At 64.6% G+C, this 23,415-nt stretch overlaps 1 protein-coding gene across 1 annotated transcript; it reads left to right on the top strand.

Moving 5' to 3' along the window:
- The first annotated feature begins 9,926 nt into the window (after nucleotides 1-9,926).
- On the top strand, nucleotides 9,927-22,102 carry ZNF469 (zinc finger protein 469). The gene is made up of 2 exons (XM_058279517.1): nucleotides 9,927-11,222; nucleotides 11,254-22,102. The coding sequence occupies exons 1-2, from the start codon at nucleotides 10,026-10,028 to the stop codon at nucleotides 20,860-20,862; spliced, it is 10,806 nt and encodes a 3,601-aa protein (XP_058135500.1). The 5' UTR covers nucleotides 9,927-10,025; the 3' UTR covers nucleotides 20,863-22,102.
- The last annotated feature ends 1,313 nt before the right edge of the window (nucleotides 22,103-23,415 follow it).

Genomic DNA, 23,415 nt, shown 5'->3' with positions numbered 1-23,415 from the left:
TGCATCATCTCTTTTTTTTAAATTTATTTCTCTCCTCTTCCCCCGACTCCTTGTCTGCTCTCTGTGTCCATTCACTGTGTGTTCTTCTGTGTTCAATTATATTCTTGTCAGCAGCACCGGGAATCTGTGTCACTTTTTGGTGGGTCATCTTGCTGCGTCAGCTCTCTGTGTGTGCAGTGCCAGTACTGGGCAGGCTGCACTTTCTTTTGCATGGGGCAACTCTCCTTACAGGACACACTGCTTGCATGTGGGGCTCCCCTACGTGGGGGACACCCCTGCATAGCACAGCACTCCTTGCGCACGTCAGCACTGTGTGTGGGCCAGCTTACCACATGGGTCAGGAGGCCCTGGGTTTGAACCCTGAACCTCCCATGTGGTAGGCGGACACCGTATCAGTTGAGCCAAATCCGCTTCCCTCATCTTCTCTTTAGGAAGCACTGGGAGCTGCACCCTGGACCTCCCAAGAGGGAGGCACCCAATTGCTTGACCACCTCTGCTCCCTGCTTGTTGTGTCTCTCTTTGTGTCTCCTCGTTGTGTCATCTTGTTGCATCAACTCTCCACGCCAGCCTGTCACATCAACTCACTGTCTTATAGTCTTCTTTAGGAGGCGCCGGGATAGTCTTTAAACCATGTTAGGAGCCAACCTGCCTTGCTTGGCCTCCTCTCCTCTTACTTCCTAATGGGTTTGTTCTATTTTTAAAATTTTAATGAACAAAGGAAGATGTTTTACTTTAGAGTACCAGATTCTCCCCCTAAAAAAAGGATAGTTAGAAGTTTCAAGTGGCTTTCCTTTCTGTATTACTTTTTGTCTGTTCTTTGGAAAACCTACTTTTTTGGTTTTGTTTTGTCCAAAAATGGTTCTGAGTAGAATAGAATATACCAGTGTAGCAGTATTGGCTTTTTTCCCTCAGTGAAACCCAAAAAAGAATGGTGCCTTCCATCATTTAAAGAATAAAAAGATAAACCCTCATCACCTCCAAATTAGCATATCCAACAGGGAAAAGTAAGATCCATGTTTTTCTATAACTTCATTGTTTTTTAAGCTATAAATTGGTTTAAATAAAAAATATTCAGGTTGAAGTAATTGTCTGGCACGTGCCCGCCTCCCCAGTTGTTTTATGTCGCCGCGATGACCCGATGACCGTGAGACGCCCTCAGGACAAGCTGCCCTCTGCAGATGCACTTCCTGGGAAAGTGATTCGGAGGCGTCCTTGTTGCTCTAAATTAGCTTTTCAATAAATTCTTTGAATTGAGTTCATCCAGATTGCCCCCTAATTTGCAGGACGAAGTCCCCCTGCAGGTCCTGGGTTCCCTGTGTTTTTATTTATACGGATGAAGACTGTCCTAAGAGGAGCGTTCGCTGTTCTAAGTGTGTGGCGTGTGGGGCGCGGAGGCTCTTAATGTCTCGTGGTTGAGGACTTCGGGGGGCACAGACTAAACCCCTTTGCGTTTCACCTTTGCCCGTCCTCTCACCACGTCCCCTTGGTACCAGGATGTGCTCTGCAGTGTGACCCCTTCCCCCCAGTTACTGGCTTTGCTTCTTCCTGTGATGGAATAAGCACAGTAAAAGCAGCCTTACACGCACGTGAGGAGTGGACGCAGATTAAATGCTTTGTGAAGGGTCAGTGCCTGCTGACCCGGTGACATTCCTGTCCCTGGCCCTCCCCCGCTGAGGCCAGCATTCTGCCGTGTGGTCAGCTCGCGTGGTGGACTGGCCCAGGGGAGTCAAGGTTTGCGTTGGGTGGTCAGAAATTCCGGAAGGCCCAGTGCCAATCGCCTGGCTCTCCTGTGCGTAGGTCACTCATTGGGCAGGTGCACAAAGATCTCTCTTGCAATTGAATAATCTGTGATGCTCTGCAGAGAATCCCCATAACTGTAAATTTAGGTTTTAAAAATAAGGCCGTAAGATTTCCTTCTTAGCTTCTTAAAAGCGCGCGTCCCCTCGAGGAGTCTGGTCGAAACTACGGGGTGGTTATTGATCTCCGTTTCTAACGGCCATCGTCCCTTTTCCTGACTGCCGTCAGCTTTATGCCGTCGCTGAAGCGCTTGCCCAGTGCTGGGCAGTGAAGCCGGCGCACAAACACGGGGGGACAGGCCGCCGCCGGCCCTGCACGAGGTCAGTGTGAACGAGATGTGGAGCTCAGCTGTTCTTTCGTAGGAACATTGCACGTTTGTTTTTTCTTGAATCTGCTTCCACCTAATTTCCACAAGCTCTCCTGGTAAAGCCTTACTTTGGTTCAATTTTTTGCAATTCCTTTATTTCCACTGATGTTTTGTAATAGTTAACGAAGATAAATTTAACCAATCATGATTTAGTTCCTAAAGTATTTGAATAATGTATGTATGACATAGCACCCAATCTTAAAATTAAATAAGTAATGAGCACAGGATGTAAAATGAAATTGTTTCAAAACATAATGTCTGTTTTTGAAAGCATGAAATAACTTACTTAAAATATTTGTACTGGAATGGCAGGATATGTGCCTTTTAATTTCAGTCCATTGGCTCGTGCTCGTTTCCCAGCCGTGAGCGGCGTGGAGAGCCATGCCCTTCGCCGGCTGGGAGCTGCGCTGGGGGAAAGGGGAAGCAGGGGAGCTTTGGCTGATTCAGCTCCAACCCGCTTCAACGGAGTTCAGAAGTAATGTCAAAAAATGTGAAGCATGTCCTTTTGAAGAGAACACAAGGTTTCTAATTGTCCTATTGCCGTGGTAACTCAAGTGCATTAGAAGTATTTAACTATGGTCTTGAATTATGAAGATGGGATGTAACTATCAGGATCTCACCTTGATGTAAAGTAATCTGGCAGATTTTTTCTTTAAAAACTGGTTTAATCCATACCTCCATAGCAACAAATTTACCACCACTTCAATATGTATTTTTATGTCCTTTTTTTCCTAAGATTTTTATTTATTTTTTATATCTTTATCCCTACCCCTTGCTGCTTGCGCTCGCTGTCTGCTCTCTGTGTCCATTCGCTGTGTGTTTTTCTGTGTCTGCTTGTCTCCCTTTGTTGTGTCATCTTGCTGTGCCATCTCCCCACTGGGCCAGCTTGCCTTCACCAGGAGGCCCCGGGAATCGAACCGGGGGCCTCCCGTATGACCACTTGAGCCACATCTGCTCCTCTTTATTTTATATTTGTACATTCAACAGTGCTCCAATTAGGAAATGATAGGAAATATCTGAGAATTACTGTAAGATTTTATTTATTTTTTATTGATTTCTAGAAAAAGTACATTTCTAGGGCCTCTGAATGCTGGATTTTTTGTCTTAACCATTCACGGCCGTGAAAAAAAGAAGAAAAGAAAAAAATCACTCAAAATATTCAAGTTTACATATTAGCTTCCTCTCTGTGGGAGCTGTCCTACCTCACAGTTCAAAATGCATTCTATAGTTCAGTAACTTTATACTGACATGCAATTGCAATTTACTATCCGGCAAAAATGATTCAAGAAGAAAGATAGGGAAACGGACTTTGGCCCAGTGGTTAGGGCGTCCGTCTACCACATGGGAGGTCCGCGGTTCAAGCCCCGGGCCTCCTTGACCCGTGTGGAGCTGGCCCATGCGCAGTGCTAATGCGCGCAAGGAGTGCTGTGCCCCGCAGGGTTGTCCCCCGCGTAGGGGAGCCCCACGCGCAAGGAGTGCACCCATAAGGAGAGCCGCCCAGCGTGAAGGAGGGAGCAGCCTGCCGAGGAATGGTGCCGCCCACACTTCCTGTGCTGCTGACGACAACAGAAGCGGACAAAGAAACAAGATGCAGCAAAAAGACACAGAAAACAGACAACCGGGGGAGGGGAGGGGAATTAAATAAATAAAAATAAATCTTTAAAAAAAAAAAAAAAGAAGAAAGATAACTTACAGTGTCTATTTGGATAAACACTTGCTTCATTTACTCTATTTTTTTTTTATGTTTTCTTAATTTCATTTACTCTCTTAACATTTCTAGTTGGATAAAATGCTTCTGAGTGTGTAGGAGTTTCACAGTGTGAGTCGCTGCCAGCCCAGGCACAAGGTACTCAAATTATTTTGTGAAGATTGGTGGCTGTGTTAAACTATCGTGCCATTATTAAAAAAGTAAAAAAAGACATCATTTAGGGGTATTTTGCAAAGGCGAAAATGTCAAAAAGTTGTCAGGTTTGAACATTTTGTTAAACAGAATCATGGGTCACTGCTTAACCAGTGACAATAAAATATTTTAAAAGTAAATAGAGGAGTAACCATGATTGTTTAAAAGAACAGCAACAGACAAACGTGGTTCTTTCAAGAGTGAGAAGACTTGCTCTCTAAAACAATAAAAGATGATAAGGTCAGTATAAAAAGCTCAGGCAGGGAAACGGACTTTGGTCCAGTGGTTAGGGCGTCCGTCTACCATATGGGAGGTCCACGGTTCAAGCCCCGGGCCTCCTTGACCCGTGTGGAGCTGGCCCATGTGCAGTGCTGATGCGCGCAAGGAGTGCCCTGCCACGCAGGGGTGTCCCCCGCGTAGGGGAGCCCCACGCGCAAGGAGTGCACCCGTAAGGAGAGCCGCCCAGCGCGAAGGAGGGAGCAGCCTGCCAAGGAATGGTGCCGCCCACACTTCCCTGCAGTTGCCGCTGACGACAACAGAAGCGTACAAAGAAACAAGACGCAGCAAAAAGACACAGAAAACAGACAACCGGGGAAGGGGAGGGGAATTAAATAAATAAAAATAAATCTTTAAAAAAAAAAAAAAAAAAAAGCTCAGGCAGTGATAAGATACAGAACTTTTGTGTGAAAATAGTGAAGAAAAGCCTTTTATAACCTTTTTCTAAGAGCAAACCAATGATCCAAGGTATCTTTGTCATTTAAATAGAGAGAAAACCACTTTCTAATTTTGTATGAAGATACTGTTCGATAAGAAAACTCTTAAAAATCGTATAATCCTGTCAAATCTTTTCCCACCTTGACCAGGAGAGATGAAATTCCTTTTCTGCAAACCTTCTACAACTTTCTTTATCAATTCAGGTTTTCTCCTACACACTCCTGTTTCTCATTCTACAACAACCAGTCATATTACTTGAGGACACAACTACTCTCTCCTTCTTCACACAAACACATCCTGCATACCTTACGTATTTAAGCTCCCCAAAAGATCTTGGAAACTGTCTTCCTCTAAAACATCCTACAAAACACAACTACTCTCGAAATAAAGTTTGTCAGAATAATAACCCAAATTTACATTTTTCGTCACCTTAAAGATCTAGCAAATACAATGTTAGTTTATTTGCTCAGTAAACCTGCATAAATTTAGGAAGAACATATCCCAGTAGAATAAAATTGTACCTAACACTGGTAACACTGAAGACATAGCTGTTTTTATTTAATCAGCAATATTAGGCTAGTCCTGTTTTCCAAAGGTTCACTTAAATTATATGAACTTACTTTATTTTTTAAGATTTATTTTATTTCTTTCCCCGTTCCCTCCGCCCAGTTGTCTGTTCTCTGTGTCTATTCGCTGTGTGTTCTTCTGTGTCCACTTCTATTCTTGTCAATGGCACCGGGAATCTGTGTCTCTTTCTTGCGTCATCTTGTTGTGTCAGCTCTCCATGCGTGCAGCGCCATTCCTGGGCAAGCTGCGCTTTCTTTCCCACTGGGCGGCTCTCCTTACGGGCGCACTCCTTGCGCGTGGGGCTCCCCTATGTGGGGGACACCCCTGCGTGGCACAGCACTCCTTGCGCGCATCAGCAATGCGCATGGGCCAGCTGCACATGGGTCAAGGAGGCCCGGGGTTTGAACCCTGGACCTCCCATGTGGTAGATGGACGCCCTATCGGTTGAGCCAAATCCGCTTCCCTTACATTTTTAAAAAAATACTTGGGTTTAGTTCTACAAATCCTCTTTTTTCATTGGAAATATTGGAAGTTTGACTTCCTTAATTCCTGGAACTTTAGGAGTATTAATTCATATATAAGCACTTATTTATCTTTAAGCCAACTTAAACAGAGCTCTTGTAGGGTGTTTTATACTTCAAGTTGTTAATACTACGAGGAGATAAGAATAAATACATCAAACATACCAACAGACACAAATAGAGAACGTATAGCTTCAATTTGAAAATATTTCAGCCATGAGTCAGACATAAAAACATGAAGACACAGAAAACAGAAATATGAAACCCACTAGTTTACTTTAAAAAAAAAAAAAAAAGAGCTGGCTTTCTGTTCTTGCCTCAGAATTTGTTCCTGGCAGATGGAACAAACCAAGGTTAATTGCTTAATGTGCGGTCTCCAACGTCCCCACTGATATGTGTGGGAGGCTTTTACGATGGCCTTGTCCCTGGTGTGTAATTTTTTCCCCATATAATAGACTTTATTTATAGAGAAGTTTCGGACTGCATAAAACTTCCATTGAACGTATAGGGGATTCCCATACCACCCCCCCACTTTCCCCGCTAATAACGTCTGATGTCATCGAGGGCGTCTGTTACAGTTGATGAGCCAGTCCTGAGGCGCCGCTGCTGGCCACGGCCCGTGGCTTACATCGTGGCCACGCTTCTCATTGTACAGTGTTGTAGGATTTGACAAAATGTATCGCGGCCTATGCCTCATTGCAGTGTCATGCAGAGCAATTCCAGCGTCCCGAAAATGCCCCGTGTTCTCCTCTTCTCCCCTCCCCCCGTTCTTCCATCACTAGGATGATAAGAAGTCGCCTTTGGTCTGTGGTTGTATGCCCCTCATGTTCGGTCATTCCTCAATCTCTCTTTTTTTTTAAAGGAGGTACCAGGAATTGAACCCTGGACCTTGGACTTGGACAGCAGGTGCCCAACCACTGGGCTGCACCCGCTCCCTGTTCATTCCTCAGTCTTGAGAATTTTGGGGTGGTGATGCCCGCTCGGCTCCCAGCTGCGCGGGCTGGCGTGGGGTCTGCTGATTCTCTGCCCTGCTTCTCAGGCCCGTCAGACCCTTTCCGGGTCAATCCAACCACCCTCAGGTACAGACAAACACGTATAGGGGTTCACACGCACCCCACGAATTCTAAATTCTCTGTGAATAACCCCAGCCCCGAGCTCCGTCTTTCCGTGGGGTAAAGGCGCCGATGGTAGAACGCCGGGGCCTTGGGGGATCTGACCTCCGCGCACGCCTGTCCAGTTTCCTCCTCCTCCTCCTCCGAGTGGAAGGATAAATGAGAAACAATGTTCACAGAGTCAGTCAGAGGGCAAAGGAGGCTAAAGCGAAGAGGCCGGAGGCGGTCAGAGGGAGGCCGCTTCCTCTGCAGCCCGGGTCAGTTGTTTTGGCTTCTTGTTCCTTATGTTTTTTAATTTGCTTTTTTATAAGCTATTTTGAAATCACCAATTCTTTTTGATGCCGTCACATGCCAATTAAAAAATGCACGTATTGTTTCCTGCAGGGGCTGTGGACCCTCTCTTTTCTAGGGTGCCTCTTAGACTGTCTAAACCAAAACTTCCCCGTCATGATCACTGTAGCGCCAAGCCTGCTCTGGTCTAGGCACCCATGTTTCGATGTGCCCGCTGCACACTTGCTTTCCTTTCCAGAGGGTGGGCGTCTTCCCGGAGGCCCCCTCTGATCCCAGTCCTAATCTGTTTTGCCCAAATAAATTTAGAGAGCTCAACACAAGGCCATGGAGCTCAGATCCAAGGGCCTTTCTGGGCAGGGAGAGAGAGTGGTGGGCACAGACCAGCTCCAGGGGCCTTTGCCCGTTAGCAGGGCTGTTGGCCACCAGGGGGCGCCTTCGGATCCCACTTCCGACACCAGCTTCTATCAAAGATGAGCCAAGATGTTCTTTAAATTATGTTAAAGTTTATTGGGACCACACGCCTTCTGCAGATCGGGCAGCCCCAAGCCAAAAGTGGTGAGGCGCTACTCCAAGGGAGTGGAAAGGGGGCACCGAGGGAGGACAAACGCAGACCAGTGGGGAAAGGGTCTGACGGGCGGATGTTGATTTTGCAGTGGGGAGGGGGCTTCCGGAGTGGGGGGCAGGCCCGCGTGGTCAGCGTGGTTCACTGTCCATCCGCTCGGCTCTCGACTGCACTGAAACTGGTTTATCGCCAAGTGTTTCCTTATCGGCAGTTCAGTTATTTTTGTCGTGGGGAAGGGCTCCCTCCCACCACGCCACGCGCAGGTGGCCGTTTTACTTGACCTAACACCGCGCAGAGGCGTCCGCGTGTCCGTGTCTGCTCCCTGTGCCCTGTGCAAGGTGTGAGGTGGGGGCCTCCGGAGAGGGCGCCGCGGGGGCTTCGGGTCGTTCAGCCTGGGCTTCCGCCTCCTCGCCAGGACCTGGGCTCGGCAATGATGAGTGCAGGGGGCAAAGCCTTCCCAGGGCTCGGCTAGCAGCCGAGCTTCCTATGGGGCCAGTAGGGTCCGGCTGAAAGGCTCGAGGCCGCGCCCGCACGTCCCGCCCACCTGCTTGCCGCTCGGGCAAGAACCCCGGCCTCTCTGGACTGCGGTTTCCCACGGAGTCAGGGGGCTGCAGCCTGTCCCCTCGGGGCAGAAGGGAACCTGCGCCAGGGACGCCAGCCCCTGCGTGGCCTCCGCTCCCGGCTCAGCGCTGAGCCCCGTGCGGGGGATGGAAAACGCAGGACTCAGAAGAGCTGGCCCAGCCGTGCTCTTTGGAAGGGGATCCCCTGGTCGAGACACCCCCCCACCCAGGTGTCTGAGTGAGGACGGCTGCTGGTGGGCAGGGTGGCGAGGCAGAGGAGAGGCTGAAGGCCCCGGCCACCGGGGCGCTTTCTTCACCCCAACATTCCCAGCACGCTCCCAAAGCTGTGCTCACTGGGCGTGATTTTCTCTGGGGCCCTGTGGGGACCGGGCTCAGGGCTCCCCGTGGGAGGGGCTTGGAGCCTCCGGCTGAGGTCCTGGGGCGGGACAGGGCAGGGCAGCTCGGGGCTGGTGGCGAGGGCCTAAGAGGCCAGGGCTGAGCCCCCGCCTGGACTTGGGGTGCAAAGCACCTCGTGCCCCCTTCCTGCAGCTCTGCCTCTGATGAGAGACCCGCCCTCTCGCGGGAGTGGGCATTCGCCTCCTGCTCTCGGGACTCGCCAGCCCCCACCCCCTGACCCCGCCTTCTGTGCTCCCCCACCCCCACCCCACTCCTTCCCTCTCAGGGCCAAAGGCTCAGTGGGCTCTTCTCAGCCTTCTCTCCCCCGCTCTCTCCCTCTCCTTCTCCCCCTCCCTCTTCCTCTCTCCTTCTTCCTCTCTCCCTCTCCCTCTCTCTCCCTCTCTCTCTCCCTCTCCCTCTCTCTCACTCTCCCTCTCTCCCTTTCCCTCTCCCTCTCTCTCTCCCTCTCCATCTCTCCCTCTCCCTTTCTCTCTCTCCCTCTCTCCCTCTCACTCTCTCTCTCTTTCTCCTTTCCTCTCTCTCTATTCCTCTCTCTCTCTCTCCCTCTCTCCCTTTTCCTCTCTTCTTCTTCCTCTCTCCCTCTCTCCCCCTCTCTCTCCCTCTCTCTCTCCCTCTCTCCTTTCCTCCCTCTCTCCCTCTCCCTCTCCCTCTCTCCCTTTCCCTCTCCCTCTCTCTCCCTCTCCATTTTTCCCTCTCCCTCTCTCTCTCCCTCTCTCCCTCTCACTCTCTCTCTTTCTCCTTTTCTCTCTCTCTTCCTCCCTCTCTCCCCCTCCCTCTCTCCCCCTTCCTCTCTCCCCCTCCCTCTCTCTCCCTTCCTCTCTCTCTCCCTCCCTCTCTCTCTCCCCCTCTCTCTCCCTCTCTCCTTTCCTCCCTCTCTCTCTCTCCCTCTCTCTTCCTCCCTCTCTCCCTTCCTCTCTCTCTCTCTCCCTCTCTCTCTCTCCCCCTCTCTCTCTCCTCTCTCTCCCTCCCTCTCTCTCTCCCCCCCTTCGTCCTTCTCCAAGGTGCTTTCTGAACTGAGAGCCCCGTCCCCTAAAGGGTGGGCCTTGGTGACAGGTGACCCTCCCCTGCCTCTACTCACCGCGTGCTTCTCTTTCAGGCGCAGCCCAGGACCATGAGCCCAGGATTCCCCGGGGCCCCCCACGGGGCAAGGACAGCCGCCCAGCCCACCCCCCGCGGCGCCGCCCGGACCAGCACCTCCTAGTGCCCAGCACGGGGCCATGCCCGGGGAGCAGCCACCCCGAGCCATGACTGGAGACACGCGGCCCGGCCACGCCGCCGGCGCCCCAGAGCACCCTTGCCAGCCGCCTGGCGAGCCCCCCAGCAGGACCGCCAAGGGCGCAGGGGAGGCGGGTGACGAGGGCCCAACCCCCCCCGAGCCCCCACCGCGGCAGGCCGGAGGCGTGGCGCCCACGGCCCCCCACCCCGGAGTCCAGTCCGTGAGCAGCAGCCCCTGGTGTCCCGCGAAGGGCGGTGGCCCCCGGGCTCCCCTGGGGAGGGGCCCCGCGCAGGCCCGGACGCGGCGGGGAGGCAGGGGCCCCGGCAGCCCCCAGCAGCTCTACAGGCTGAGCCTCGCGGGCTCGAGGGCCAGGCCCACCCCTGACGAGACCGCCGAGGCCCCCCGGCCCCCCGAGGCGGAGGCCCCCCAGGGCCCGGGGCCCGGCGCCCGGCTCCCGTCCAGCCTCCCGCGGGCAGAGGCCCCGCCGGCCCCCGCAGGGCTTGGCTTCCAAAGGTGCTTCGAGGAGCACTGCTCCGGCTTCCCCTCCTCCGGCGTGACCGCCCCGAGCCCCGCGCCCCGCACGCCCCCGGGGGCCCCCCCACCCGGCAGCGCCAGCCCCAGCCCCCCCGCCTCCTACGCAGTGCTGCAGGCCAGCGAGGCCGGCCCATGGCCCCCCGCTGCCGAGAGCAGCTTCCCGGGTGCGAGCTTCGGGGTCCCCCCCCCTGAGCCCGGCGGCAGCCCCCGCGCCGTCTCCTTCCAGTACCCCTGCCCGGCGCTGCCCGGGGGCGCTGCCCAGCGCACCTTCGCCGACGGGGCCGTGGTGTTCGCCTTCCACCAGCCTCCGGCACCGTGGCAGGACGAGGCGGTGGGCGCGAGCCCGGCCTACCCGCTGCCCGGCTACCCCGCCCCCAGCCTCGACTCCCCCAGCGACTTCCGCGGGGTGCTCCCGGCCCCTGGTGCTGCCCCCCTGGCCCCAAGCCCCTTCCAAGCCAGTTTGCACAAGAGCCTGCCCCAAGCCCACCCCGCCAGGCCCCCTGTGGCCCAGGAGGGGGTGGCGAGCCCCAGGGGGCCGCCCAGCGCCCTGCCCCCAGTGCACTTTCCGGGCAAAGCCTTCCGGGGCCCAGTAGCCGGTGGCATGGGCGCCAGCCCGGGGCCTTTGGACAAGGAGCTGGCCGCGCCTGGGTGCACGCCCCCCTCCGCCGCTGCAGCTCTGGGAGGGGGCCGGTGAGACCCTGTCCCTGCTGGGCCCTGCTGCAGCCACCTACCCCCCCGCCGCCCTGGCCCCCCCGGCTGCCCCCAGGAGCGCATTCTTTGATGGGCAGTCCAGCCCCGGCCCGAGGCTCTGCCTGCCCCAGAGCCCCCCGCTGCCCTGGCCCCAGGCGGTCCCCGCCGCCGGCCCCGGCCCGCTGGACCTGCTGAGCCAGCTGCCCTTCCCCGCCGCGGCCCCCGACTGGCCGGGAGCCAGCCAAGGAGCCCTGGGCTGTCCCAGCACGCTGCCCGGGCCGGGGGACAAACTGGGGGTCCCAAGAGGGGGCCCGGGCCCGCCCGACAGCAGCCCCCCCGCCCTGTTCCCCTACCACGGGCTGAAGGACGCCGCAGCCCGGCTCCTGGTCTTCGGGGTGACGCAGCCCCAGGTGTCGCCCCGCCTGCCCCCTCCCAGGGTGGTGGCGGCCTCCCCGAGCGAGTCCCCGCTCCCGTCGCCGGCCACCACCACCGCAGGCAGCAGCTCCTGCTCGTCCCTGTCGCCGCTGTCCAGCAGCCCCGCCAACCCCAGCTCGGAGGAGGGCCAGCTGCCCGGCGTGCTGGGGCCCGCCGCCTTCCTCCACCGCCCCGCGCGCCCGCAGGACGCCGGGGGCGCCTTCGCGGCCCCCGACCCCTTGCACGCACTCCCGGGCGGCTTCCAGCCCGGCCCGCCGGAGCCCTTCCCCTTCCCCGCGGAGGGGCCAGGGTCCGCGGGGCGCTTCACGTGCCTGGAGGGGGCCCCGCTCCCCGGCGCAGCCCCGGAGCCAGGGGGAGAGGGGCCGGGGGGCCTGCCGCGGGCGCCGCCCCCCTACGCCCCCCACCACTTCACGCTCAGCAGCGCCAGCCTGGACCAGCTGGACGTGCTGCTGACCTGCCGGCAGTGTGACCAGAACTACAGCAACCTGGCCGCCTTCCTGCAGCACCGGCCCTTCTGCAGCCCGCTGCTGGCCAGAGATGGCCCCCCGCGGCCCCCGGGCCTGCCGGCCGCCACCCCCACCACTAGGGCGCCCGCTGCCGCCCACCCGGGCCTGCCCGGCCACGCCAGGCCGGTCGGCTTCCTGCTGGACGGGGACGCCCGCGGGGAGGGCAAGGATGATGTGCTCCGGGCGGGCTTCTTCCCCAGCCTGGCTGCCACCCCCGAGCTGGACATGGAGGATGACGCCAAGCTGGACAGCCTCATCACCGAGGCGCTCAACGGCCTGGAGTACCAGTCAGACAACCCCGAGATCGACAGCAGCTTCATCGACGTCTTCGCCGACGACGAGCCTGCGGGCCCCAGAGGCCCCGGCGTGGGGCCGCCTCCCAAGGCCAGGCCGGGGCCCCCGGCAGACGGCGAGGCCCAGGCCACGCTTCCAGCCCCGGCTCCCGAGCCCGAGGCCCCCTGCCCAGGGGACGAGGGCCGCCCGCCCCGCGGCAGGCCCGGCACCCGCTCGCCGGGTCCGGCGCCTCCAGGGACCGGGCAGCCGAGGAGGGGGAAGCGGCTGAAGTGGTTCCAGGGGGCGCTGGAGCCGGCCGGCGCCGAGGGGGCCGGCAGGGGCGCCCGGACACACCCGAAGCCGAGGAGGGGGCGCAGCAGGGCGGAGCCAGCCCCTCCCCGCCCCCGGGGCCCCGGGACCCCCGATCCTGGGGGCGAGCCCAGTGGCCGGACCCCGCCGGCCAGCGGCCTGCGCGTGGAGACCCGGAGCGCCAAGCGGCTTCGGCTGCCCCCGGGAAGGGACGCGCGGAGGAGGCCGGCGCGGGGCGGCTCCTGGACCAAGGAGCTGATCCAGAAGATCGTGCAGCAGAAGAACAAGCACTCGCGGCGGCCGGCGCGGCCCCGGCCCGGCGGGCACCCGCCCCCGCTGGCCGCCAGGTCCCCGCCCTGCGCCCGGGACGGCAGCTTCCGGGCCTGCGACTGCGCCTCCGAGTCCGAGGACGAGGGCCCCCGGCGGCCGGCCAGCATCCAGGGCCGGTCTCGCCACGGCTGCCGGCGGCGGCGCCGAGGTGACAAGAGGAAGGAGATGGCCGCGGCCCAGGGCGCCGGAGAGGAGCGAGACGAGGAGGCGTCCGAGCGGGGTGTGCGGCAGGAGGCCAGGGGGCACGGGGGCTCCCCGAGCCCCAGCAGGGGCCCCGAGCCCGGGCAGGCCGCGAAAGAAGGGGCAGCCCCTGCTGCCGGCGGCCCGCCGGCCCCCCCCAAGCCGCTCCTGCATGGCCCCCCCAGCCCCAAGACCCCCGAGGATGCTCTCCCATCGCCGGCCGTCTCCCAGGAGGCCGTGAGCCCCAGGGTGGCCGCGGCACGGCCCCCTGATGTCGCGGAGGTGGCCGCCGCCGCTGCCAGGCTTTCTCCGGCCACTGGTGTCCAAGGAAGCTTCCCGGGCGTGGGCCCCCCTCGCCCCGGCCTAGAAGCCTCCAGCCGGCCCCAACCACTGGGACACCTCGCCGGGGCAGTTCCGAGGGGCCCCTCGCCAGCGCCGGACACGGGCGGTTTGCTGGGTGCCCCCCGGGACCTGAAGCCCCTCGGGTCTCCGGACAGAAAAGACGGCCCCCCGCACCAGCTAGAGCAGCTGCTGGTGCTCACTGCGCACGTCCCGGGCACCACCTCCCCTGGGCCCAGCGCCCTGTTTTTGAAGGACTATTTTAGCGGGGACCTCCCAGGGGTGCCAGCAGCTGAGAAGGGGTCCCAGCCCCCCAGCAGCTCCCCCGGCGCGCGGCTGCCCGGGCCCATGGACCTCGCTGGCCGTCCCAGTGACGTCCCGTCTGCCGGGCCCCTGGCTCTGGACGCACCACTTGCCGGTAGCCTGTTCCTCTGCCCGGGCAGTGCGGGTAGCAGTTCCCTCGAGCCCAAAGCCCCCGAGGAGCCCCGCTGCAGCGCCGGGGGCGCCTCGGGCCCCCCTGAGTCCCCACTGGCCCTGGAGCCCACAGCCCTCTTCACAGGCCTGCCAGAGGACGGGTTTGACCCGCTGCTCTATGACAGCCTGTCTGCAGACCTCCCCCCGCGGAGGGCCCCCTGGGGCCTGCCGTGCCCCCCACTGTCACCCGAGAAGGACTGGGCAGCGCTGGGGGCGGGGGTCCCCACGCTGCCCGACCCTCTGTGCCACTGCCCCGGCCTCCCGGGCGCGAAGGCCCCTGGCAAGCCGCCTCCCGGCGCAGGGCCCGCGGCCGCCAGCCCCCCGCCCTCTCCCGGGAAGGTGAGCGAGTGTGGCGTGGCGTTTGCCACCGGCCTGTCAGAGGACGAGTTAGCCATCAAGAGACTCGTGTCCGAGCTGGAGAGCCAGCTGCGGCCAGGCCGGGCGGCCAGTGACACGGAGCCCGCGGCCAGCAGAGGCCCGGCAGGGGCCCCGCACCCGCCCTCCCCGCTGCCCGTCCACTGGGCCCCCTCGCCCCAGAGGGCCGCGTTGGCCGACGCCCTCACCGCTCTTGGGAATGCAAGTCCCTATCGGGAAGGGGCGGGAGCGGTGGCCGCCACCCCGGAGGGGATGCTTGGGGACCCCCGGGGGGGTTGGGCCCACCCAGCCTCGCTCCACCCAGAGGAGGGGGCCCCTGCACCCAGCACCCAGGAAGGGGCGGCGTCTGGGGCTCCCTGCAGCCCCTCTGGGACCAGCTGCTGCATCCAGAGAGGCCGAGGGTCGAAGGTGGAGTCCGACGCGGCGGAGGGACACGGCGCCCATCCGCCTGACCCCATCGAGCAGCTCGAGACCCCCGTGGAGGCCGAGCATGCGCCCGGAATCAGCCCTGGCCGTGCCCCCCCATTTCCGAGCAGCGACGCGGCCCCCGGGGCTCGCCCGATCCCAGGCCTCCTGCTGCGTCCTCCCCACCCCTGGAGCGGGGGGCTGGGCCCGGGACCCCCGGAGGCAGGCGGGCCCCAAGATCCCCCTGAGCAGGGGGCACCCAGCAGCCCCGTGGCCCGACGGACACCTGGCCTGGAGTTCCGGGGTGGCGAGGCCGACCCCCCCGATGCCCTCACCCCACCCAGGGGACACCCCACAAGGCAGGCGGGTGAGTCTGAGGGGCCCGGGCGCCCGCGGCCCGTGGTGGAGGGGCCGAGCTCCGAGGGGAGCACGGGTGGGGGAGCACCATCCAGCCCCCTGCCCGGTCCCACCTGCGCACCCGACGCCGGGTCACCCCGGGGCCCGGCCGCGAGCCCCTTGCGGCAGCTCCAGCTTCTGGTGGCCAGAGCAGCGGAGAACAAAGACGACGCCCCGGCCAGTGCACAGGGGCTGCCCCCTGCTCACTCCCAGAGCCCACAGCCCAGCGACCCCTCGGGTCCAGGGCTCCCTGCAGTGGCCAGGGGTCCTGGGGGGCCAGGGACAGGTGGGCCTTCGGAGTCTCGGACCGAGAAGCCCAGGAGTCAAGGGCCAGCCGGCCAGCTGCTGCTCAACACCTCCGGGGAGCCAGGGGGGCCGGGGATCCTCGCCGCCGGGACAGACCGGCTCAGTGGGGAGCTCGAGGGCAGCGGGGCAGGCTGGGGCCTCCAGCTCAGGGGGGCCCCAGCGGGGCCTGCGGCCTGGTCCCCGGAGGAGGCGGCTGGCCGGGGCCTTAAGAAGCGGCTGTCGTTTGCTGGGGAGGCCCCGGCGTCCCCCGGCACGGCCCCCGCCCGTGGCTCCTTCCCTCCTGCAGAAGCCACCCCCCCTGCCCCCTGCGGCCTCAAGCCCCTGGCCCAGGAAGACTCTGCCCCTCCAGGGGCCTGCGCGGAGCTGGGGGCGCTGTGCGCTCCTGCCACAGACGCCGGGGCCCGGCGGCCCTCAGCTGCTTCCCCGTCTCTGAGCTCAAGGCCCCGTGGCCCCGAGGCCACCCTGGCCCGCTGCCCACCCCTGGAGGACGCGCTTGTGAGCCCGCCAGACTGGACGGACCGGAGCAGCCGAGCCCTAACGCCCACCCATGACGGGGGCTGCCCCGACGGTGATGGCGGCATTTTAAGAATCCTCGAGGATTCCGGAAGAGCCAGGCGGCAGGGGTCTCCACCTCCCACCGCGGAGGCCAGTGCCCCAAGAGTGACCGTCAAGGCCACCGGCCTGCCTGGTGTCCCCACCGCGGATGGCAGCGAGGCTGTCAGGGGGCGGCTGTGCTCAGACCCGGGGCCCAACGGGCTGGACACCCGCAGCAGGGGAGCCCCGCTCCCCACCAGCCCAGGCCCCCCCAGCCAGGCTGCCCTCCTGGGCCCCCAGCAAGGCCAGCACGCTGTGGCTGTGCCCGCCGACGCAGATGCACGGGGGTCCCTGGGCCCGGACGCCCATGCCTGCCTGGAGGGCGAGGCAGGGGGCGGCAGCGAGGGCCAGGAGGACGCCAGGGCCCCCGGGGCTGGACGCGCTGTCCTGACAGAGGCACCCAAAGCTGGCGCCGGAGGCCCGGGCATCAGCAGCCCCCCAGGCAGCGCCCCGTCTCCAAGCAGCACGGCCGGTGACTTGGGGCCCAACGTCCCCCAAGGCCGCAGAAACGCCCCCCGGCAGGCGCCTCAGGGTGGGCCGCGACGCCCCCAGGACCACCAGCAGCAGCCCCGGGGCTGCAAAAAGAAGCCCCCGCCCGTGGGCAGCGGCCGGCAGGACGAGGACCCCACCCCCGGCGTGCCCCTCATCACCTGCGACATCTGCGCGTCCGCCTTCCGCTCCAAGCCAGGCCTGAGCCGGCACAGGGCCAGGAAGCACCGGCCACGGGAGGGGGGCGCCGCCTCGCCCGCCCGGCCCCCCAGCAGGAAGGGCCACAGTGCGCCGGGGACGGGGCCGCCGAGCAGCCCGCCCGCCAGCACCGGCCGGGCCACCGCGCCGTCGCCTGGGGACGCGCAGGGCCGGGGGATGGCCCCGGAGGTGGGGCGGGGGTCAGGGCCCCTCCCGCCTCCCCCAGGCTTGACAGATCCGGCTGAAGGCACGAAGCCTCCCGCCTCGAGGCCCCGGAAAGCTGACCGGCCGGCCAAGGCCACAGCCTGCCCCGGGGGGCCAGGGAGCAAAAGGGGAGGCCTGAGGCGGCGCCGGGGGGCGGGGGGCGCCCCCCGCAGCGCAGAGGGGAGGGCGAGTAAGAAAGGGAGAAAGCCGAGGGCAAGGAGGGAGGAGAGGGGGGGCTCGGGTGTGGGGAGCAGCCCTCAAGGGCCCCCGGGTGCAGAAGGGCCCGGCGCAGGCCCGGCACCCGCGATGGCCGGCGACGGTGACCCCCCAAGCCCGGGAGGCGGCGGAGCGGACGGGTCGCAGCTGCCTCTCGCTGCCGTGCCGGGCGCAGGGGAGACGGCGGAGGAGGGGGGCCTGGGGGCGCCCCAAGATCTGACGACCCACGGAGGGAAGACAGACGGACCGTGTTCTGAGGAAGGGCTGGCTCGGGGGGACGGAGCCTCGGCAGGTGCGTCCCGGGGACCCCGAGGCATGGGGACGCTCGGCCCCTGCAGGAGGCCGGCACAGGCCGCCGGGCGGACGGCGGCCGAGGACAGCGGGGGCGCCGGGAGCTGCATGGGGACAGGTGTCCCCGAGGGGCAGGAGGCGCCCGGCGCTGGCGACAGCTGTCTCCAGGAAGGGGACGGCCCAGACGTCCCGAGCCCAGCCCGGGAGCCCCCGGGCCACGCTGCTGCGGCCGCAAGCCCGGGCCCCAGGAACCCCCTGGGCTTGTTCGAAGACGAGACCTCGTTCTCCCAGCTCTTCCCTCTGGACGACCGCCTGGCCCGGAAGAAGAACCCCCGTGTCTACGGGAAGCGGGGTGCAAAGCTGAAGCCGCCCGCGCCCCGGCCCAGCAGCGCGGCGGGCGAGACCCCCCGCCCGCCCCCAGGCCCCAGCGACGCAGGCTCCCTCTGCCTCTCCCACGAGGGTCCCTGGGACGACGCGGCCCCGGGGCTGCCCGAGACCTTCCGCCTCGACGGGCTTCTGGGCACCAGGCTGCCAGGGGAAGAGCCCTGGACGCCGGGGCCCGGCAGAGACCCTGCCCGCTCCGCCGGCCAGGGCGTGGGCCTGCGCGCGGACGACCCGTCAGAGGGCATCCCCGAGCTGCACATGGTCCCGGCGGCGTGGCGAGGCCTGGGGCTGCGGGGGCGCCCGGAGGAGGCGGGCTCCTCATGCGGGGAGGAGAGCCCCGAGCCCCCCAACCTGGAGAGAGAGCGCTACGAGACCGCGGCCCCCGACACCACCAGCCTGCCGCCGCTGCGCGCCGTGGACTACGACACGCTCAGCGCCAAGTTCGAGCCGCGAGACCTGTGCCTCCCGGGGCCCTGCGAAGGCGCCGCATGGCCCCCCGGCACGAGCTCCCTGGGCCCGGAGCCCGCTGCGCACTCTCGGGGAGCACGGAGCACGGGGACGCCGGAGGTAGCTGGGGCTGGCGGCGGAGAGCGGCCCGCCAAAGCCAGGAGGGGCTCGTACAAGTGCCGGGTGTGCTTCCAGCGCTTCCGCGGCCTGGGCGAGCTGGACCTGCACAAGCTGGCCCACAGCCCCTCCCCACCGCCCACCTGCTACATGTGCGTGGAGCGCAGGTTCGGCTCGCGCCAGCTGCTGCGGGAGCACCTGCGGGAGAAGCACGTGCAGGGCAAGGCGGGCCCGTGGGCCTGCGGCATGTGCCTGAAGGAGGTGGCCGACGTCTGGATGTACAATGAGCACCTCCGCGAGCACGCCGTCCGCTTCGCCCGCCAGGGCCAGGCGCGTGCCAACCTGCGGGGCCTGCCGGGCGGCTGGCAGGAGGACGGCTCCGTCGCCCGCTTCCTGAGCAGCATCGGGGGACAGGCGGCCGAGCCCCGTGGGGGCCCAGCGGGCACGGCGAGCGGGAGCCCGGGGGAGGCGTCGGCGCGGGGAGCCTTGAGGGTGAGGCCCGGGGCGCGCGGACCCGCCGCAGGCCAGGGCGGCTCCTGGACGCGGGACAGCCCCCTGGGCAGCGGCGGCGTGCCCGCCCGCACGAGCAGCGGGGCGGCCCCCGGCCCGCCCCCGGAGCCCCCGCCGCAGAGCCCGCCAGTCCACCGCGCCTGCCAGGACCCGTCCCGCCACTGCCACCACTGCGGCAAGCACTTCCCCAAGCCCTTCAAGCTGCAGCGACACCTGGCGGTGCACAGCCCGCAGCGCGTCTACCTGTGCCCCCGGTGCCCGCAGGTGTACGGGGAGCCCGGCGAGCTGCAGGCCCACCTGGGCCGCGAGCACGGCGCCGAGCCGGAGCCGGAGCCGCCGCACACGCCGCTGTACGCCTGCGAGCTGTGCGCCGTGGTCATGCACATCATCCGGCGCTCCTTCGCCTGCAGCACCTGCAACTACACCTTCGCCAAGAAGGAGCAGTTCGACCGCCACATGGACAAGCACCTGCGGAAGGGGCTGCAGCCCTTCGCCTTCCGCCGCGTGCGGAGGCCCGGGGCGCCTGGGCAGAGGGCCCCGGCCTGCGAGGACGCGCTGCCCAGCAAGCGGCGCAAGGTGGCGGCGCCCGGCACTCCCGCCGGGCCCCACGTCCCAGCCAAGCCGCCCGCCCCAACCCTGCTCCAGCCCCTCCCGGAGGAGGCTCCGAGCGCCGCGGGGGGACGGGCTGAGACCCACGGGGCGGCCGCGGACCCGGCGGGACACGCGCCCAGGGAGGCAGCCGACCTCTGGAAGCTTCCGCCACCCTCTCCGTCTCCTTTCCCGGGCCCCGTGGCGGGCGGCGAGGGCGGCCCCGAGTCAGGCGCAGCCCCGGCGAGCTCCGAGGCCACGGTGCCCCCAGGGAGCCCCGGGCCCCCTCCCCGGCAGACGCTGCCTGTGGGGGTGTCCCTGCCGCAGCGAGAGGCCAGAAGCAGCCAAGACGTGGCGGAAGAGGAGGCGGCTCGGCCGTCCCCGGGGCCCCGCCAAGCCCCGGGGGCACCCGGCAAACGTGCCCCCGACCGGTCCCCGGAAGGCCCCCCCTCGGTCCGGAAAGAGAAGCCGGCAACCACCTGCCACGCGGGGCCCGGGGGGACCTCAGGAGACACCTCCCAGCAGGACGGGGTGGCGCTGTCCCCCCCAAGCAAGGCGCCCAAGTTCCTGCCGCAGCCGAAGAAGGCGGTGGCGAGCCCCGGGGAGTTGGCCCGCGACCACGGGGACAGGCCGAAGCCCACCCCCCCCAAGGCCAAGCCCGGCCCCGGCGCCAAGGCGGAGGGCGGCAGCCAGCCCCAGCCGGCCAGCGGGCAGCTCCAGAGCGAGACGGCCAGCACCCCGGCCAAGCCCCCCTGCCCAGGCCAGAGCCCCCCGCCCGACAAGCGGCCCCCGCAAGCCCCGGCCAAGGGCTGCTCCAGGGGCGCCCAGGGGGGCGCGGAAGGCAGAGAGAGGGAGAGGAGGGGCCCGACCCCGGGGCCGGCCAGGAGCGAAAGCGTGGGGGGCTCGGGCAGGGTCCCCTCGGCCCCTGAAGGGCCCCCCCGGAACCCCCGGAAGCAGACGGCCCCGAGCCGCCTGCTGCCCTCCAAGCCCAGGCCGGGCAGCCAGGCGGGCAGGACGCAGCCGCAGCCTGGGGACCCGCGGCGCAGGAAAGAGGGGCCCGGCAAGGCCTTCCCGGAGGCCAGGCCCCCACACAGGCCCCCCAAGAGGGGCAGGGCCGTCCCCGGCATGGAGCCCGCGGGCCCCCATGCCCCCCGCACAGCCGCGTCCCAGACCAGCCTCCTCAGCCAGCTCTTCGGGCAGCGGCTGACCAGCTTCAAGATCCCTTTAAAAAAGGACACAGCTGAGTAACCGAGGCGCACGTCAGGGGGCAGAGCCGGGGACCCCACGGAACCCCGAGAATCCCCAGGCACGCGTCAGGGGACAGCATCGGCTCTCTGAGACGTCCGCTGTGTGGCTGCTTGACGGCTTTGTTCGCCTGGTTTCTCGGGCAAATGCCCAGCCTTGGACATAAGGGCTGAGGTGTTGGTGCTCTGAGCAGGGCCTGGAGTCGAGGGCCCTGCCTTCCTCGCTGGAGGGCTGAGGATGCGTTCAAGAGGGCGGGCCAGCGGCAGCCCCTTTGAGACCTCGAGGAGGCCGTTTTCTCCAAACCAAAGACTCGGAGAGAGTGTGCCACGCCTGCACCGCACGCGCCCCCTCGCCAGGCTGCAGGCATCAGCGTTGGAAGCTTTGCAGTGGTTTGCCCCAGTGGTCACCTGGCGGGGAAGCCAGCCCAGGTGGCCAGCGGGTGCTGCGTTCCCTCTGAGTCTTGATGCCACTGTGGCGGGAATTCCAAAGCGACCTTAGAAATCCGGCGGCTAAGGTGGGGGCTCCCCGCAAAGAGCCACGTCTGAGTCACCTTGTCACCAAGAGCAAGCGGGCGGCACACAGGCTCTGGGTCGCCCTCGCCGCGCTGGGCACGCCAGCTCCCCCGCACCTTCGCCCTGCGCGGCTGCTGCCCGGTCGCCCTCCTGCCCGCTCCCCCCCCAGCGATGGCTCTTGAGAAGAGGCTTCCTGGGGGCTCTGCGGGGGCCGGCCCCACGTCCCTGGTGCTATCCTCATGTCGTAATGTGAATGCAGCCTTCCTTAGTTCTTTTTTCCCCCGAGGGTTGGGGGGGAGCAGGGTCGGCGCTGCAGCGGGAGGGGGCCCCCGCCTGGGATCCCCGCCTGAGCACAGGTCGCCCAGGCCCCGAGCGCTGCAGGGACCCGGCAGGCACACTCCCCGGCTGCACGGGGCACCGCCGCCCTGGCAGGGGCCCCTCCTGCACCACCATGCCCAGGGGCCGGCCGCAAGGTCTTTACACAGAACCCCGCGCGGAGGAATTTCTGAGGTTGACTGTTTGGTTCTGTTTTTTCAATTGTTACCTTGGGTGCAATGTGTATGTCAAAGGTTTTTATTTTGATGTTCAAAAGAGACCGAGCTGGGCCCTGAAGCTCGCCTTCCCCAAGGGTGGCGGGTGCCGTCGAGAGCCTCCAGCGCTTGGTGGACGCCGGCCCCGCAACCGCGCCGTGAAGAGCCGCTGCTCCCTGCAAATACATGCCGACTATTTTCACAGAATCCCCGGCTCTGTGGCGTTTGTCCCCCCCGCGCCCCGCCGTGCCCACGCCTGCCTGGCCCCCACAGTTTGGCTCTCAAGGTGTTTGCTTCGGCGGCCGCTCCCCGAGGCCGGCGTGTGCCGAGCGGTGCCGGGCGCCGGGGACCGGAACTCGCCACCGGGTGCGGAGGCGGCCAAGGAGTTCACAGGGTGGGGGACCCCTGCTGCCCCGCCAGGGACCCCCAAGACCCCCACCGCCCCACTAAGGGCCCCCCAAGACCCCCGGGCCACCCCACCAACTGTCCCCCAAGAGACTGGGCTGCCCCACCAAGGGCCCCCCAAAGCCCCCAATCCCGGGCTGCCCCACCAAGGTGGGGTGGGGGCCTGCACCCCTGCTGACCGCTGTGCCAAGGCAGGAGGTGGGCAAAGAGCCGAGTGCAGGCCTCGTCCCCTCTGCACTTGGTGCCGGCCAGGGAGTGAGTGGACGCTTATCGATGGGAGGAGGGGGAGGGAGGGGAGGGGCCCCCGAGGCCTGCGGGGAGGCGGGGGGCAGCAGGCCTGACCGTGGGTGCCCCTCGGGGTTGCGCAGTGAGGAGGGCAGGCTCGCTGGCGCGTGGAGCAGGGGCTGCCCTGGGCGTCTGCGATTAGAGGAGGGGGAGGCAGTTGGAGGGGAGGGCAGGTTTGGCCCCAGGACCCGGGAGCGCTGTGCGGTGGGCGAGCCCCAATCCGGAGAGGCCCGGCAGTGCCCACCGCCGACCCCAGCACCCCCCGCCCGCCTCTCCCTGTCCTGCTCCCCCAGGCGGGCTGAGACCCCCCTGCTTCGCCCGGTGCTGGGGGAGCCCGCACCTGGGGGGAACCTGGAGCGGGGCCGGCGGCGGGCGGTGCTGGGCCCCTGAGCCCGCTCTCGGGGGGACACCCAGACACCCCGCTACCAGCTTCGGGGGGCTGGGGGGCCGGAGTCCGGAGCCGCGGGGTCTCTTGGGCCGCCCGGGGCCCCTCTTCGGCGGGAGCCCACGCCGGGGACTGCTCGGGCCTGGCCACCAGGTGGCAGCAGGCGCCCTGGCCCGGGCCCAGTGGCCTCTGACCACCCCAGACGGCACGGGCGGGGGCAGCCCACGCCGCCCCTGGTGCTCGTGGCACGGCGCCCGGCCCCCACGCTCGGCACGCGCCAGCACGCCCGCCTGGCCCAGCCCCACGCACGCAGAGCGCTGGCGGCACAGAGGCCACCCCGGGGCCGTCCACGCGGGGGAGGGGTGCTGCCCGCCCGCAGAGGGGCTGTGAGCAGGAGCCCGGGCGCGGCGCAGGGCGGGAGGGGCGGTCCCACCGGGGA

The sequence above is a fragment of the Dasypus novemcinctus genome, chromosome 18, assembly GCF_030445035.2.
Source record: "Dasypus novemcinctus isolate mDasNov1 chromosome 18, mDasNov1.1.hap2, whole genome shotgun sequence".
Classification (NCBI taxonomy): Eukaryota; Metazoa; Chordata; class Mammalia; order Cingulata; family Dasypodidae; genus Dasypus; species Dasypus novemcinctus.
The sequence above is the reverse complement of the archived record's forward strand: the minus strand, read 5'-3'. Positions and strand labels throughout refer to the sequence as shown.

Bases quoted from the DNA above. Each gene is read 5' to 3' on its own strand.
- ZNF469 (XM_058279517.1), top strand. From the start codon at position 10,026: ATGCCCGGGGAGCAGCCACCCCGAGCCATGACTGGAGACACGCGGCCC. The intron at 11,223-11,253 runs GCCGCTGCAGCT...GGGGCCGGTGAG, and splicing joins CTGGGTGCACGCCCCCCTCC to ACCCTGTCCCTGCTGGGCCC.